The sequence below is a fragment of the Phyllobates terribilis genome, unplaced genomic scaffold, assembly GCF_046119375.1.
Source record: "Phyllobates terribilis strain yellow unplaced genomic scaffold, ASM4611937v1 Scaffold_11__3_contigs__length_659146591, whole genome shotgun sequence".
NCBI classification, from domain to species: Eukaryota; Metazoa; Chordata; class Amphibia; order Anura; family Dendrobatidae; genus Phyllobates; species Phyllobates terribilis.
In genome coordinates this window covers 322965789-322982786 of record NW_027362771.1, presented here as the reverse complement: position 1 = coordinate 322982786, position 16998 = coordinate 322965789, and the positions used below count along the sequence as shown (strand labels likewise).

General features: G+C 41.0%; 2 protein-coding genes across 13 annotated transcripts in view; one reads left to right on the top strand and one right to left on the bottom strand.

Annotated features, from left to right (window-relative positions):
* The window catches only part of NME6 (NME/NM23 nucleoside diphosphate kinase 6), a 36481-nt gene extending 21044 nt beyond the window's left edge, over positions 1–15437 (top strand). For all 10 annotated transcript variants that reach the window (XM_073652616.1, XM_073652611.1, XM_073652613.1 and 7 more), the window contains 3 exons: positions 7629–7668; positions 10105–10265; positions 11113–15437. In XM_073652616.1, the coding sequence (XP_073508717.1) occupies positions 7629–7668; positions 10105–10265; positions 11113–11261 (350 nt within the window). In that variant the 3' untranslated portion in view covers positions 11262–15437. The remainder of the gene's footprint in view (positions 1–7628; positions 7669–10104; positions 10266–11112) is intronic.
* Positions 11627–16998, bottom strand: part of CIMAP1B (ciliary microtubule associated protein 1B) — a 47756-nt gene continuing 42384 nt past the window's right edge. For all 3 annotated transcript variants that reach the window (XM_073652602.1, XM_073652601.1, XM_073652603.1), the window contains exons 4-7: positions 15269–15370; positions 14417–14538; positions 14191–14331; positions 11627–13663 (exon numbers count right to left, since the gene is read on the bottom strand). In XM_073652602.1, the coding sequence (XP_073508703.1) occupies positions 13571–13663; positions 14191–14331; positions 14417–14538; positions 15269–15370 (458 nt within the window). In that variant the 3' untranslated portion in view covers positions 11627–13570. The remainder of the gene's footprint in view (positions 13664–14190; positions 14332–14416; positions 14539–15268; positions 15371–16998) is intronic.

Here is a 16998-nt window from a genome sequence, read left to right as displayed (position 1 = left end):
TGAAAGTCTTATCCTAAGTCATCTGGCAAAGTCCTTTTAAAAGGTTGATGTGGACTTTTAGGATTTCAGCTTTCAATAGGTGGGCCTAGTGTTCAAGTCCACTGATTGCATATAGAAAAATGAAAGAATTGATCCTGTAGCCCCAAATATAAATCAAAAGTGAGAAAAAAAACCTGATTAAACAGAAAAGTAATACACTCCCTGACCGAAGTTATGTCGCTTATCCATGTTATGTAAATAAAAGCTTATAACCTGACGTTAAATTCATCCATTGGTTTTATAAATTACTCTTTTGAAAGCTGAAACCCTCCCACATTTGGTTTCGGTAAAGAAAATAAATTGGCATCAATGCTGAAATATTGATCATTTAATGAACACAGAATGGTCAGATTTTGGCAAGACAAAAGTTTTGTTGCCTGGTCATATAATGCACCCAATCCTAGTTTACATCCTCACCAGTGCTCAGTAAATGATCGGTTAATTATTGGTTGTGTATAAAAAGAAACCCAGCACCCCAGACCTTCACTTGAACTGCAACTTGAGCTCTGACAACATGCCAAAAATCCACCCTGCACCCAAAGCCTTGATTATCAAGAGGCTGAAGACCAGATCCACTGCAGAGGTGGCTGGCTCCTTTAATGTGTCTCAGCGTCAAGTACAAAGAATTAAAAAAAGATTTGAAGAGAATGGAGATGTTTGACAAGCCCAGGTCCGGCAGACCCCGCAAGACAACTGCTCAGGAGGAACGTTTGTTGGTTAGAAAATCCAAAGCAAGCCCCTCTTCCGCTGCAGCAGAGCTCCAACAGGCCTGGTCACCTTAAGTCACGGTGTCAGCTAGAACAGTTTGCTGGATTCTGTCTCGAAATGGCCTCCATGGTCGAATCAGTGCCCAGAAGCCAGCACTAAACAAAAAGCAAATAAAAACTGTGTGGCATTTGCAAAGTCCCACAGCCTGTTAAACAGATGGACGCTGGAAAAGTGGCAGAAGGTGGATTTCTCTGATGAATCTTCAGTAGAATTACACCACAGCCGCCGCAAATACTGTAGGAGACCTACTGGAGCCCGTATGGATCCAAAATACACCCAGAAAACAGTTAAATTTGGTGGTGGAAAGATCATGGTCTGGGGTTACATTCAGTATGGGGGTGTGCGAAACATTTGCAAGGTGGAAGGCAATATCAATAGCCTAAAATATCAAGAAGTATTAGCTACCTCTTACATTCCAAATCATAAAAGGGGTCAAATTCTGCAGCAGGATGGTGCTCCATCTCATACATCCATCTCTACAACAAAGTTCCTCCAGGCAAAAAAGATGAAGGTGCTCAAGGACTGGCCAGCCCAGTCACCAGACATGAACATCTTTGAGCATGTTTGGGGTAGGCTGAAAGAGGAAGCTTGGAAGACAAAACCAAAGAATCTAGATGAACTCTGGGAGGCTTGTAAGACTGCATTCTTTGCTATTCCTGATGACTTCATTAATAAATTGTATGAATCATTGTTGAACCGCATGGATGCAGTCCTTCAAGCTCATGGAAGTCACACAAAATATTAAATATGACTCTAATAGCACCACAACTTCATTCACCAATGTTATGGAACATATATTTGTATTTTAAGATAATTATTTGTTTGAATATCACATTACTTTCTGTGGGCGACACAACTTTTGTCTTGCCAAAATCTGACCATTCTGTGTTCATTAAATGATCAATATTTCAGCATTGATGCCAATTTATTTTCTTAACCTAAACCAAATTTGGGATGGTTTCAGCTTTCAAAAGTGTAATTTATAAAACCAATGGATGAATTTAACGTCCGGTTATAAGCTTTTATTTACATAACATGGATAAGCGAGATAACTTCTGTCAGGGAGTGTACAGATAATGCAAGTCCTTACATATAATATCGGGAAAGAGTTGCTGGAAGCTCTGAATAACTTTCTATAAGGAGGACGGAGCTTCCCTGGGGTCCTGTACAGTACACACAGTACCAGAAAATAAGGAGCTGCTCATCCCGACACAGCTAAACAGCAGTACAGGACATGTAGTAGTGCACTATGCTGTAGAGAGGCGATAATATACAGCTAGTTAGTGCACATGCTAAATAATACAGGTGTTTTACCAGTGAAATTTCCTTGCTGATTGGCTGGATTTTCCAGCAAATAACACATGCAGCAGCTCGGCATTGTCTGTGGTTTTGTACGTTACACTGGCCCGGGATGTACCAATTATATGTTGAACATTTTATAACTTGGAGCCCTCTATAGTTGACGTCATTCATTTGAAGGAAAAATGTCATATGTTCAAATAGACCCTAGAAGGACAAATATTTTTTTTTAATACATCGCAATTACAGTATACATCAAATTGTAAAAGTACAAAAGTCGCTACATTTTTGGGTAACTCGCTGTTAAGCAAAAATGTTTCCAACTTTTTAACCCCTTCACGACTTTTGACTTACATGTACGTCAAAAGTCATGTCCCTGTCTTTGATGCGAGCTCTCACGCCGAGCCCGCACTTTTCCCTGCACATGATGGCTGATTTAATCAATTAATCACTGACAGCGGCATTTAACACGTACCAGCATGGAGCACATCATTCCTTCCACCCACAGGCGTGCCAGTGACGTGATTGTGGGTCCCCGATGGGTTGTCATGACAGACAGGGTTCTGCTGAATCTGACCCCCTTGCCTGTCATTATGATTCTCCTATGATGCCGACCCGTGGCCGGCGTTCATAGGATATCGTAATTTCTGCTAGGAATAGCACAAGCGATCAGATGATCCCAGCTTTACGTCCCCTACGGGGACTATTAACCCCTTAATAACATCTGACGTACTAATACGCGTCTGTGCCCTGGGACTTAAGAGCCAGATCCGTATTAGTACGTCATGGCGATCGCGCGCGCACACAGGCTGTGCGGGCGCGATCGCCGCCGGGTGTCAGCTGATTGTCACAGCTGACACCCGGTACTATGTGCAGGGAGCGGTGCAGGACCGCTCCCAGCACATTAACCCCCGCGATGCTGCGATCGAAGTCGATCGCGGCATTGCGGGGGCAAGGGGAGGTGATCGCCGATACTCACCTCCTCTTCCGGCTTCCAGCGCAGTCTGCAAAGGCTTACCGGGTGTTGCCATGACGACCCGATGTCGTCATGACAACATCCGGGTCACCAGACAGCAGGAAGATTGCTTGGACATGCGCAGTGCATCTCCAAGCAATCTTCTTCACACACTGCATTTCTGACAGCTTGCATGGCATAGGGATGGTGCTGCATTCCTGTGCCATGCAGGCGATCAGAGAAAAAAAAGTGAAAGTCCCAGAGTGGGACAAAGTAATAAAGTGTATAAACTGTGTGAAAGTGGAAAAAAAAATAAAAAAAAAAATTGCAAAAATATTAAAAAAAAATAAAAAAAATAATCCACCAAAAATAAAAATATAATGTACCCATCAATAAATATTATTATAAAAAAAAAAAAAAAAAAAACAATAAAAGTACACATATTTGGTATCGCCGCGTCCGGAACAACCTGACCTATAAAACTGTCCCATTAGTTAACCCCTTCAGTGAACACGGTAAAAAAAAAAAAAAAAAACGAAGCAAAAAACAATGCTTTATCACCATACCGCCAAACAAAAAGTGGAATAACACGCGATCAAAAAGACGCATATAAATAAAAATGATACCGCTGAAAACGTCATCTCGTCCCGCAAAAAACAAGCCGCCATACAGCTCCATCAGCCGAAAAATAAAAAAGTTATAGCTCTCAGAATAAAGCGATGCTAAAAAATATTTTTTTCTATAAAATAGCTTTTATTGTGTATAAGCGCCAAAACATAGAAAAATGATACAAATGTGGTACCGCTGTAAACGTACTGACCCGAAGAATAAAGATACCTCATCAATTTTACCACACGTGGAACAGAATTAAAAAAAAAAAAAAAAACAATTCCTGAATTGTTGGTTTTTGTTTATTCTGCCTCCCAAAAATCGGAATAGAAAGCGATCAAAAAATGTCACGTGCCTGAAAATGGCACCAATAACAATGTCAAGTCATCCCTCAAAAAACGAGCCATCACATGACTGTCTGCCAAAATCTGGAAAAATTATAGCTCTCAAAATATGGCGATGCAAAAACTAGATTTTACAAAAAATGCGTCTTTTAGTGTGTGACAGCTGTCAGTCATAAAAACCCCATATGATTCTGGCATTGCTGTAATCACACCGACCCGAAGAATAAAGTCGTCTAATCACTTATACCGCACAAGGAACAGCGTTAAAAATAAACTCTTGGGTTAGGATTGGGCTAGGGTTAGGGCTGGGTTTGGGGCTAGGGTTGTGCTGGGGCTAGGGTTGTGCTGGGGCTAGGGTTGTGCTGGGGCTAGGGTTGTGCTGGGGCTAGGGTTGTGCTGGGGCTAGGGTTGTGCTGGGGCTAGGGTTGTGCTGGGGCTAGGGTTGTGCTGGGGCTAGGGTTGTGCTGGGGCTAGGGTTGTGCTGGGGCTAGGGTTGTGCTGGGGCTAGGGTTGTGCTGGGGCTAGGGTTGTGCTGGGGCTAGGGTTGTGCTGGGGCTAGGGTTGTGCTAGGGCTAGGGTTGTGCTAGGGTTAGGGCTGGGGTTGGGATTTTTTTCAAAAGTAAGAAAAAAAGATGACGATATGGCGACTAGTGTTGAGAGCAAGTGCTCGCTACTTGAGTTTGCATCGGGTGCTCTGGTATGCATTGAGTATCGTGGGTATTTGAGTGACATGCTCGAGTCTCTGCCCCATATGCTTCGTGGCCAAAAAACTTTACGGGGATTGCCTGCCATGCACGAGCGATCCCCGCATGTTTTTTTTTGGGTGTCTAATAACCGTGAAACATGCGGAGCAGGGACTCGAGCATGTCACTCGAGCACACGCTATACATGGTGCATACCTGAGTACCCGATGCAAACTCAAGTAGCGAGCACTTGCGCTCAAGAATAATGACAACTTATTCAATATGATGACCTAATGTAAACAAATTCTGTGCCGTACCTCTGGGTTCAAAATGTTCACTATACACCTTAATAAAATCCTTGAGGGGTATAGTTTCCAAAATGGGGACACTTGTGGGGGAGCTCCACTGTTTAGGCACATCACGGGCTCTCCAAACGCGACATGGTGTCCGCTAACAAATTGAATGGAAAATCGGCTCAAATTGTTAGCGGACGCCATGTTGCGTTTGGAGAGCCCCTGTGTGCCCAAACATTGGAGCTCCCCCACAAGTGACCCCATTTTGGAAACTAGACCCCCAAGGCACCTATCTAGATGCATAGTGAGCACTTGGAACCCCCCAGGTGCTTCACAAATTGATTCGTAAAAATGAAAAAGTGAAAAAAAAAACACTTTTTCATTTTTATGAATCAATTTGTGAAGCACCTGGGGTTCCAAGTGCTCACTATGAATCTAGATAGGTGCCTTGGGGGGTCTAGTTTCCAAAATGGGGTCACTTGTGGGGGAGCTCCAATGTTTGGGCACACAGGGACTCTCCAAATGCAACATGATATCCGCTAACAAATTGAATGGAAAATCGGCTCAAATTGTTAGCGGACACCACGTTGCGTTTGGAGAGCCCCTCTGTGCCCAAACTTTGGAGCTCCCCCACAAGTGACCCCATTTTGGAAACTAGACCCCCCAAGGCACCTTTCTAGATGCATAGTGAGCACTTGGAACCCCCAGGTGCTTCACAAATTGATTCGTAAAAATGAAAAAGTGTTTTTTTTTTCACTTTTTCATTTTTACGAATCAATTTGTGAAGCACCTGGGGGTTCCAAGTGCTCACTATGCATCTATAAAGGTGCCTTGGGGGGTCTAGTTTCCAAAATGGGGTCACTTGTGGGGGAGCTCCAAAGTTTGGGCACACAGGGGCTCTCCAAACACAACATGGCGTCCGCTAATTATTCAAGCAAATTTTACAATCAAAAAGTCAAATGGCGCTCCTTCCCTTCCGAGCCCTGCCGTGCGCCCAAACAGTGTTTTTTCCCCAAATATTGGGTATCTGCGTGCCCAGGGGAAATTGCACAACAAATTTTGGGGTCCATTTTTTCTTGTTACCCCTGTGAAAATAAAAAGAATTGGGTCTAAAGTAACATTTTTGTGAAAAAAGTTAAATGTTCATTTTTTTCTTCCACATTCAAAAAATTCCTGTGAAGCACCTGAAGGGTTAATAAAGTTCTTGAATGTGATTTTGAGCACCTTGAGGGGTGCAGTTTTTAGAATGGTGTCACTTTTGGGTATTTTCTGTCATAAAGACCTCTCCAAGTGACTTCAAATGTGATGTGGTCCCTAAAAAAATGGTTTTGTAAATTTTGTTGGAAAAATGAGAAATCGCTGGTCAACTTTTAACCCTTATAGCTCCCTAACAAAAAAAAATTTTGGTTCCAAAATTGTGCTGATGTAAAGTAGACATGTGGGAAATGTTATTTATTAACTCTTTTGTGTGACATATCGCTCTGATTTCAGGGCTTAAAAATTCAAATTTTGAAAATTGCAAAATTTTCAAAATTTTCGCCAAATTTCCGTTTTTTTCACAAATAAACACAAGTGATATCGAAGAAATTTTTCCACAATCATGAAGTACAATATGTCACGAAAAAACAATCTCAGAATCAGGGGGATCCGTTGAAGCGTTCCAGAGTAATTACCTCATAATGTGACAGTGGTCAGAATTGTAAAAATTGGCCCGGTCATTAACGTGCAAACCACCCGCGGGGCTTAAGGGGTTAAATGCAGTTAATTTAAAAAAAAAATAAAATTAAAAAAAAATACACAAGTTTAAATCTTACCCCTTTTGCCCCACAGAAAATAAAACAAATAAAAAATACCCATTTGGTATCGCCACTTTCACAAATGTCCGATCTATCAAAATATAAAGCAAATTAATCCAATCGGTAAACTGCATAACGAAAAAAAAATCGAAACCCCAGAATTACATTTTTATGGCTGCTGCATCATTGAAATAAAATGCAATGAGAGGCGATCAAAACATCGTATCTACCCCAAAATGGTATCATTAAAAAACGTCTCCTCAGGGCACAAATGAGCCACCACACAGCACTATATCCCGAAAGATGAAAATATCACGAGTCTCAGAAAATGGCGACAAAAGCAAAAATTTCCTAGTTTTTTCTCACAGCTTAAATAAAAAAAAAACATATACATGTTTGGTATCTGCATACTCGTACTGACTTGGAGAATCATATTGTTAGGTCAGTTTTACTGTATAAATAAAAACAACAAAAAATTGAACAATTGCACTTTTAACGCACTTGGAATTTTTTTTCCCGGTTTCCAGTACACTAGATGGTAGAGTGAATAGTGTAATTCAAAAGTACAACTCATCCCGCAAAAATGGCTATATGGAAGGAAAAATAAAAAAGTTATGGCTCTTAGAACAAGGGGAGGAAAAAGAAACCCGGAAAGTCGTCCAGATGTGAAGGGGTTATTCTGGATTTAAAGCTTTGATGAATCGCCCCCCAAATTTTTTATTTTTTTTGTTTATTCTAGTATGTTTCTGGAAGCATGTAATGTGCCCATGTGGGTTATTATAGCAATTACTCATGCTTGTGTTTTTATTATTTTTTTACACTGATTTCAATTATCTTTGTAGGACGCTTCTTCTATCAACGGTTGGTTGAGTTCATGTCCAGGTAAAATTGTAATGAATTACATACTTAAAAGGAATGTGTCATCAGAAAATTACCTATTGTTTAAATCACGTTTTTGTGTTAAATGTATTTTTTAAAAATGTTGGTGCTTTTTTTTTTTGTACATGTCAGATTCTGTATTAAAAATAAAACTTGCCGTTTTCACAGGGGCCACTGGGGCTTTTTTAGACTTTGAACTTTCTATTATTTCAGGAAACAACGCATGTACTTTAGCTACAATGGTTGGATCCTGACCCTATATTTTGTATTAAATGAGCCTGTGCAAAGGTCATTGTGAAGGAAGGGATCGGGGTCAGCTGTGACATCGCCTCTTTTAATTGGGATAAGTCCTGTGTTATCAGCTTTGAGTAGAGGTGATATCGGTCATTGTTCCTGCCTCTGGTGAAAAGGAGACTTGCTCTAAACTCCTCCTGTAAGAACAGGACGTATAAAATATGTATGCATGTAGGTCATAGAAAGTTGAACTAACTGATACCTGGATATCTACAAGTTGATGACTTATTAAGAGAAACATGAATTTATTTGCAATATGTAAATTAGCTGTTAAGATCTCTGGGTGGGGCAAAGATCTTCCCAAGAGTTTGCCTCAGGTGTCGCCAAGCATTATTTTAATGCTTGGCGACACCTGTGTATATATATAAATTGATCCCCTTTTCTGCATCTGTGGTGTCATGAAATCTTGGACATGCACAGATTGCCACTGACCTCACCTCTGCATTTCTATGAGCATTGGCTTCAATGTCCTTTTGTGAGGCTAGACGGTGCTTGCACTGAAGGAAGTTGAACCTGTGCCCATAGTAGGGTAACACTGCGCAGAAGCGAGGACAGTGGTGATCTGCACACTCCCAACATTTCATGAACGTCTTGCATGCAGCGAGAGGATCAATTTATATACAGAAGCGTTGCTAAGCATTAAAATAAGCTCTAGAAGCTGACTCTCGGGGAGCTCTATAGAAGACAGCGTCCAATTCAGGTAAGAAAAAAACTTCAAGGTTCCATTTATTCTGACATAGATGCGATGTTTCAACCAGCCATAGGTCTTTGTCTAGCGTATGCTTGAAAAAAACATATGGCTGGTCAAAATTTCGCATCTATGGCAGAATAAATGGCACCTTGACGTTTTTTTTTCACCTGAATTGGATGCGGTCTCTGTCTTCTATTGAACTTTCTTGATGATGCGTCCTTTTTGTGCCTATGTGCCCTTTGTAATTTTCCAGTATTGGAGTGCTGCGAGCCACCTTAATTTTTATGGTCTCGAGGAGATCTATGACGTGCCCACTCAGAAGGACTGTGGAGTCCGAGTCTGTGTCCATTTTGGTGGAGTCTGTATAAAATGGTCAGACTCCTAAAATATATAATAAATTGGTATAGTAGTACAAGGCAGGATGTGCTGTAAATTTTTTCATCAGAATTTGGGAAAGTTATGAAATGTCCTATAAATGTCTGTTCTGTTCCTGATCTAAGGATTTAGGCTTTTAGTTGAGATGAATCTGAGCTGCACTTTATGTACATGCTCAGTAGTGAGGCAGGGCTGTGGAGTCGGGAGCAGGGAAATTGAGGAGTCGGAGGTTTGGCTTACCGACTCCACAGCCCTGCAGTGCCCAGAGATCTTAAAGGGCATCGGTTAGTAGAATCAACCCTCCTAAGCCATCTATATGGGCATGTAGATCATAGAAAGTTAAATAAAATGATACCTTGATATTTGCTATCCGATGTCTTATTCTTGAGAAATTCAAGTGTTTTTTTTATAAATAAAGGAGCTGTTAAGATCTAAGGGCTGTATATAGATCTCCCTGAGAATTTGCCTTCAGAGCATATTGTAAATTAAAGGGGCTGTTACGAGTGTGAGACATGTAATAACTGACAGTCTTCTCTCCTGATCTACATGTCTCACACTTGTAACGCCCCCTTTCATTTATAATAATTTCTGGAGGCAGATTTTCAGGGAGATCTGTGTCTAGCCCATAGATCTTAACAGCTCATTTACATATTAACAAAAACATGGATTTCTTTGGAATAAAACATCATCAGATTGCAGATATCAAGGTATCATTTTATTTACCTTTCTATAACCTGCATGCCCATCCATATAGGCTGCATAGGAGGGTTGATCTTACTGACAGATTACTTTTAACACCTCATTTACATATTAAGGAAAAGATGGATTTCTTTGCTATGTCATCGGATCGCAAATAACAAGGTATCAGTTAATTCACCTTTCATTCCCATTTAAATTGCTTAGGAGGAATGATTCTACTGACAGATTCCCTTTAAGTAGATTTGATCCCGATCCATATGTTGCCATTGAACTTCTGGTAAAACTCCATAAATTGATAATATTGCCCATGTAGGATCCGACGAATTTGTAAAGAGTTTCTTGAACTCTCCAGTTTTATTTAAATTCCTTTATTGTGGCAGTGGCCCTATGCGTGCATATATACTTGCTCATGAAGATGCAGTTCAACTGTGGAGGAAAATGATGGGTCCAACAAAAGTGTTCAGGGCCCGGATTACAGCACCTGAAACTATCCGAGGTCATTTGGGATTGACGGACACACGTAACACAACTCATGGCTCAGGTAAGACTGTAGCTTAGATTTGCATTGAGCCAGTATTCTAGAAAATGTAACTACAATCTCCTATAACGTGTATAGTTCCACGTCAACTTGCATGAAGATGAATAATGGGGACTTAGTATCCTTCCTACTGATTGTAGGGTCTCCGCCCCTAGCGATCATACATTTGTTAGTAATGCTGTGGATAAATGTCCTTAAAAGGGAAAACCACTTTAACGTTTGGTGGGAGGTTTGACTTCTGTTGCCTTTACCATTTGTGAGAGCAGAGGGCACCAAATCCCTTTCCTAAGTCAGAAAGCGGGAGGAACCACTGGGATTTATGGGAGCAGAATTGGAAAACAATACTTACAGAAAAGTCAATTTTTAACAATTGTTAAAACAAGTTTGGCATCATGGAGAAGTGTTCGTCTAACTTGACTTGATTGACAGGTAGTTCCATATTTGCTTCTGGGGAGAAACCTGTCACTCAAGTCAATTGAGGCTGGGAGAAGTTGGAGGAGAGCCTCTTCTCCCTGTGGCCAGCCCAAACGATTTCTCTAGATCATTGTAGCATTTCGGAGTAAAACATAAGTGAGCCCGTCAGGATTTCACACTGCCTGTGGTTTGAACAGTATGAAACTGATAGTAGATCCCCTTTAAAAATATATTTTTTGTTTCTGAATAGCGGACACTGCAGTCAGTCAGAATTTTTTCATTTTACCCTAGAAAGAGGTGTTAAAAAATAGAATTGTAGACCTAAAAATGGCACTGTGTTAAATGGTGGACAAAATATTCTTCCATGTTTTTACTTTTCCTTTACTTGCCACCTCATTTGTATTCTGATTTTCCATATTATTTTTCCCTGAAATAGACTCAATGGAGTCTGCCTGCAGAGAAATCTCCTTCTTCTTCCCGGATTTTGACGTTGCGCGTTGGTATGAAGAACAGGAGCCTTTATATCGTGCCGGACCTATATGCTATGATGAAGAGACATTTGAGCACCGACTTGTGGAAAAGTGAACTGGGCACTTGGACTAGTGTGCTGCTTGTGGTCCAAAGCCAACGTGGTCTGCGAATTGTTCGTCACCACACTCACAAGTGGAAGAACGTGACGGAGAGCAATAGCCAAAAAACTTGAACTCAACTTCATGCAGCCAGAATTGAAGAGAGCCATGAAAATATAAATGATCACTTCACCATTTCATTTTTTTCTTGGTAAAACACTTTATGTATATCAATGGAATGAATATTTCTGGAGCTTATATAACAATCAGTTTTGGGCAACCTAAACTATTGCCAACATATTGACTTCCACATGTGTTTATAGACCATCCTGTGCCTTCTTTGTAATGTTATAGGGACAAGTAACGATTGAACACATCCAGTACAGGGTTGAGAAGTTCAGATTTAATATTGGCACATTGATTACATGAGATATAGACACAGTGATGTCGTGGAAAATTTAGGAAGACAACCAAAGTGAAAAGATGGCCTTTGGCACTCTAAAAGGTTCTGGGAATGTTAGAAGATAACCAGATGCAGCAGTACATGGGTTATTACACGCTCCCTGAAAATGTAGACTTTGGATGTTGCACTAATTGAGGGTCTTATCTGGCAGTGCAATCTCTTAATTTAATTACACCGGAAAGATTTACAATTCATTGATTTGAACAGTTCCTACAGATATTGCTGTAAATCCATCATTAATTATCAGACGGATATAGAAAAGTGTATATAAGATTTACTAAAAAGCATAGACAACCTTCCCTATGAAATGCACTGTTTTATAATCCTAAGTGTGACCATACACACTAGATGTCTGCTAAACCTGACAATTTTAGCAGGACCACTGACTTTCTAATGTGTACAGGGCTTTTATGATTCTCCCTCGATGGCAGATAGGGAAAAAGTGCTGTGAATGTTGGATTTCAACCTGCCCAATCATTTCTTCATTCCGGACATAAAACGTTGCCATTAGTGTCCGCCAGCAAGTTTATCCTCTATTTTTTTGTCTCAATGCATACAACACTGGCTTTAGCTTAAAAAAAAAAAAGATTTCTCGGTTCTTAACTTTTGTGGCTATGCTAAATCGGAAGTCATATAAATGGGATTCATTTTAATGGACGTGCACAATCTGACATATAGTAGGTTGATAATTCACTTAAAAGGGTTCTCCAAGTATGTGATAAAATGGCTTCAGGCACAGAATTCAAACGGCAGTCCATCCTTGTCAGGACAGGCTGTAGTCTGAAGAAACTAGGCTCCTGAGACGTGTGTCTCAACTTGACAGAAGCAGAATCATAACCACATATACCTGAAGATGTATTTCTTCCACTGTCACACACACGTCTCCTCAGCTCACGATGTATGTTTGTTTACGGTACAGCGCCTCTGTCAGTTTAGACACAGGTCTTGGGAGCTGTGTTTCCTCATATTACAGCCTATCCTGACACGTGACTAGAACGAGCTGCCTCATGAATTATGTGATGGGGGGCCATTTTATTACATTCCTGGAGAACCCCTTAAAGGTGCATTTATACTACACAACTTGTAGTGTTAAACGACTGGTGATCATGTTTGGTGATCAGTGGTGGTTGAATAACTTGTTTACACAGGCCGAGCTTCTGATGTGCACAGAACGATAAGTAATAGATCATTCTGTACATATTGGCTGTCATTGTTTTCAGCAGCACACGTCCAGTTTACAATGTGCTGCCGAGAATGATGATTTTTTTTTTTTTAAGCAAGCTTAAAAATCATTTTACCCGATGAACAAGTGCTTTGCTCATTCATCAAGTGATTATAAGCCTGTTTAGACTGCTGAATTATCGTGAAAGCAGCGGTCCTAGGAAAGCTGAGATTGTCACTCACCTTTGATTGGCCACATATAAGATAGATGTTCTTTCACATGACACCATAGACATGTATTGAACCTCTCAAGACGTGCATGATATCTCAATAGAAGGATACAGATAAATGTCTGCCAGACATCACTCATTTCCAGCAGACACAAAGACAGGTTCTAATCCATGGCAAACTCCATAGGATTGTAAAAATAAAATCTGTGTTAACCAATTCGCATGGCCTGCTTTAGTCTATTTCTAAAGTGTATTATCCATACTCCTGAATAATTTTTATGTCTTTTGCTTTAACCATTACAACTTCACCAGCAAAATATTTTTATGTTTCTATAATTACATCCCCAGCGACCCTACACCACAGTATAAACAGACCAATAAGTTTCCATCTGAAGTGACTATATTTTTATGGCCATTGTCCCCCACTGGTTATGAAGGTAGGTCCCTGCTGGTCCGGTATTCATCCACTTGTTAATCTGCTACCTCCACAATCAAGGGAGCAACGTATTCCGAGTGTCGGATTCCAAAAGAAAAGTTAGGTGCTTGAGGCCGGGACAACACAACCTAGAGAGAAATGACCAAAACAGGCTTGGGTTAGGATCACTGGTTTATTAAACTGCAGTAAAGCCGTTCTCTCACCCTGTTATGACATTTTTGCAATGGACTCAAACATGGAAAGACTTTTATTTAGTGATGGACAAGCACTTTTAGGAACTTCTCCTTAAAAACAAGCTTATGACGTAGCCATAGAATAGGTTGACATTATCAGATAAGTGGAGAACTGACACCTGGCACCCCCACCGATGAGTTATTTGAAAGGGTGGCACTATTTGTGCGATTAGTGCAGCGCCTTTAATGTTTACTTAGTAATGGCGCTGCAGGATATTACAGCCCTGTCCCATCAGAGTAAATAGAACCGTGTTACAATAGCTAGGAAAAGTAATAGTATATGGCATATAGGCAGGTGCCACGATGTACACACTGAAGAGCCTGCAGCGCTCGCACTACCACCGTGGCCCCTTCCATGTCTTTAAAGTGATAGCTGGAAAATGCCACAAGTAATGTAAATGAATCTGGATTTTCATTGTTACCTTCTCAGGACTGTAGGCCCCAGGTCCTGGCTTCTGTGTGGTATCTCCAGGCAGGGAGTTCCTGGCGGTCATACTGTATTGAGGAGGTTTGTATTTGTATGTTATTGGATCAATCACACGATATGTTCCTGGACCCGGTGTCTAAAAGAAAGACAATGCCAGAGAACGATGCTAGCATGGGTTAACTGAAACCTGATTGCTATGTGTTAATAGGACAGATGCTCACTTTTTGCAGATCTTCATGGAAGCTTCCGATTTTGCTCCTTCCAGTCATGGAGTAGTTTGGTGCTGATGATCTATTAACAATTCTTGGTCCTAGCACTGATGGAAGCAGGTATGCCGCTGGACCTGGAGAGAGACAACACGTGACCTGTGCTCACCTAGAATTACCATATGTACGCCATCTTATAGAGACAATCTAAAGTATATAGAAAAAGATGGAAACGTCTTATAGTTACTGAAACAACAGTAACAAAAAGTTTCCTGAGTGTTATAGCCTATTGGGATTTATTGTCTGTACACGGCCATAGCTGAATTTGCACATAAATATGATCATGGTAGTATTTAAACTAGCCAAAACGTACAATATTTCTCTGATTTTGTGGGATTGTAGAGCTTTATACACAGTCATTCTAGGACTCAGCCCTTTGTCTCCGCCGCCAGTTTCCTTTTTATGTTTACATCTTCCTTCTCCTTCTTCCAAGAGCCATAACATTTGAGGGCTTGTGTTGTGCAAGACTAGTTATACTTTCCAATGCCAATTCATTTTACCATACAATGTACTCCTCCTCTTTAGGCTATATTTTTTCTGAAATGTCACAGCACAATCTGTAATGGCGCAGCCTGCCTAGACTTATGCTGCAGTGATTCAGGCTACATTAGGCGGCCCAGAACGTATGCTGCTTATGATTCGGGCGATATGACAAGGTTTCACTACATTCGCTATTGCCACATTTCAAGGAATGACGCTCCCCCTTTACTCGAGCATAACCAAGAAATGTGAATACAAAGTATATATCAGTTTTCTATTTCGCACAAACTGTGACTTGATAAGACAGAGATGTTGGTGCATGTTTACCTGGGGTTTGGTCATTGTTGAATGTCTTGGTTCTTGCGCCTAATGAATAAATTGGTGCTGATCGATAGGCAGACTTGCCGGCGCGCTCAGGAGAGTAGCTGCCTATGTGGAGACACAGATATAAGTGTTAATATGATAACATTGAGAATAAACCAAAACAATCCTGCGCTTTCTATTCCAACTCACCTCTTTTTTGTAGATATATTAATGCTAAATAATGTTCCTCAGTCGATTTGTGTGATCAGGATCCACAAACGCAAACACGCTGAAGATACTCTGTTAGGACTGGAGCGTGCTCGGATAACCCCTTATCTGACCAGGTTCATGCATCATTAGCGCTCATCCCATACCAAGTGCTCCCTGGCTGTATGCCGTAGGCTTAGTGCTCACTGTGCGGGGGTCCTACATTTGGTATATACGCCAGTAAAAGCTGCTGGTATATACGTCAAATTTATGTAGCATATGCTGAAGCTCTTCCTAAGGCCTCCTCCATACGTCCATGTTTCCAGTACATGTGGTGTCAGTTTTTTTTCACAGATACCACATGTACCCATTATAACCTATGGTGCTATGCACATGTCTGTGTTTTTGCATGCACCGTGTGTCCGTGCCTAACACATGGACATGTCTGTTTTTTTCTGGCAGCATGGATGACAAGGGCCAATAAAAGTCTATGGGTCCGTGAAAAACACGTACAGCACACACAGATGGCATCCCTGTGCTGTATGTGTTTATCGTTGCAAAGTATAGGAGAAGCTTTGTAATTTCTTTCTGTCTTTATCCATACCGGAAAAACACTGATGACACACTGATGACATACTGATAGAAAACATTGACACACCAATGGTAAAAACGGACACCCGGATGACACACTGATGGAAAATACTGACACTGGTACCAGTTTCTCGCATAGGTGTTTTATACGGACGTGTGAAGGAGGCCTAAGGTATACTGCTGACATAGTTGAGGTTGAGTATAGGGTGGATGTACAGATTTCGCTTAAAATGGTTGTCGAAGCGGTTAAATAAAAGGACCATAAAATTTTCAAAAATACTAAAATATGCAGCACTAGTCTCTTAAATTCCATCCGTCAATCCAGCACAGATGATTTGGCAGCCAGCGATGACATGCCACACCAGCATGTAACTAGCAGCCATTTAGTGGCCTCAATAGTCACATGTTGTACTATTGGCGTCACCAATAGGGCAGAACGTGACAGTGAGGTCCCTGATTGACGACCATGGTCATGTGCTAGTGCAGGATGTTAGGGCTGGAAGCCTGTAAACATAGACCAGCGTGGGACCACCCGATAATCTGTGCTAAATCGGCAAGGGATTAAAGAGGCAAGTACTTTTTCTTTTGCCATTTTAGAACATGTGCTGCCAAGAAAAAAAAGTTTTGCTTAATGTCCAGAGAGAGTGCCACTCATGTTTATGGGCCACGTCTGGTATTGCAGGTCAGTCCCATTCAGACACCTTTTCTTTTTTAATCTTGTACAACCTCCCCTAAAGTAGAAATCATATAGTACCCTACAAGAACATTGTATTCTGTAGCCAAAGACATTTATCACAAAGTTCTGCAAGCAGATGAGAGGTAGTGTGGCTGTGACAAAAATGAACAATGGGGCACATTTACTAATAGTGTCAAAATGGCCTAAAATTTGACTAACTGCACCAAACACATAACATGGCTCCCACTAGACGACACGTTATTAATCACTCCTGTCTAAC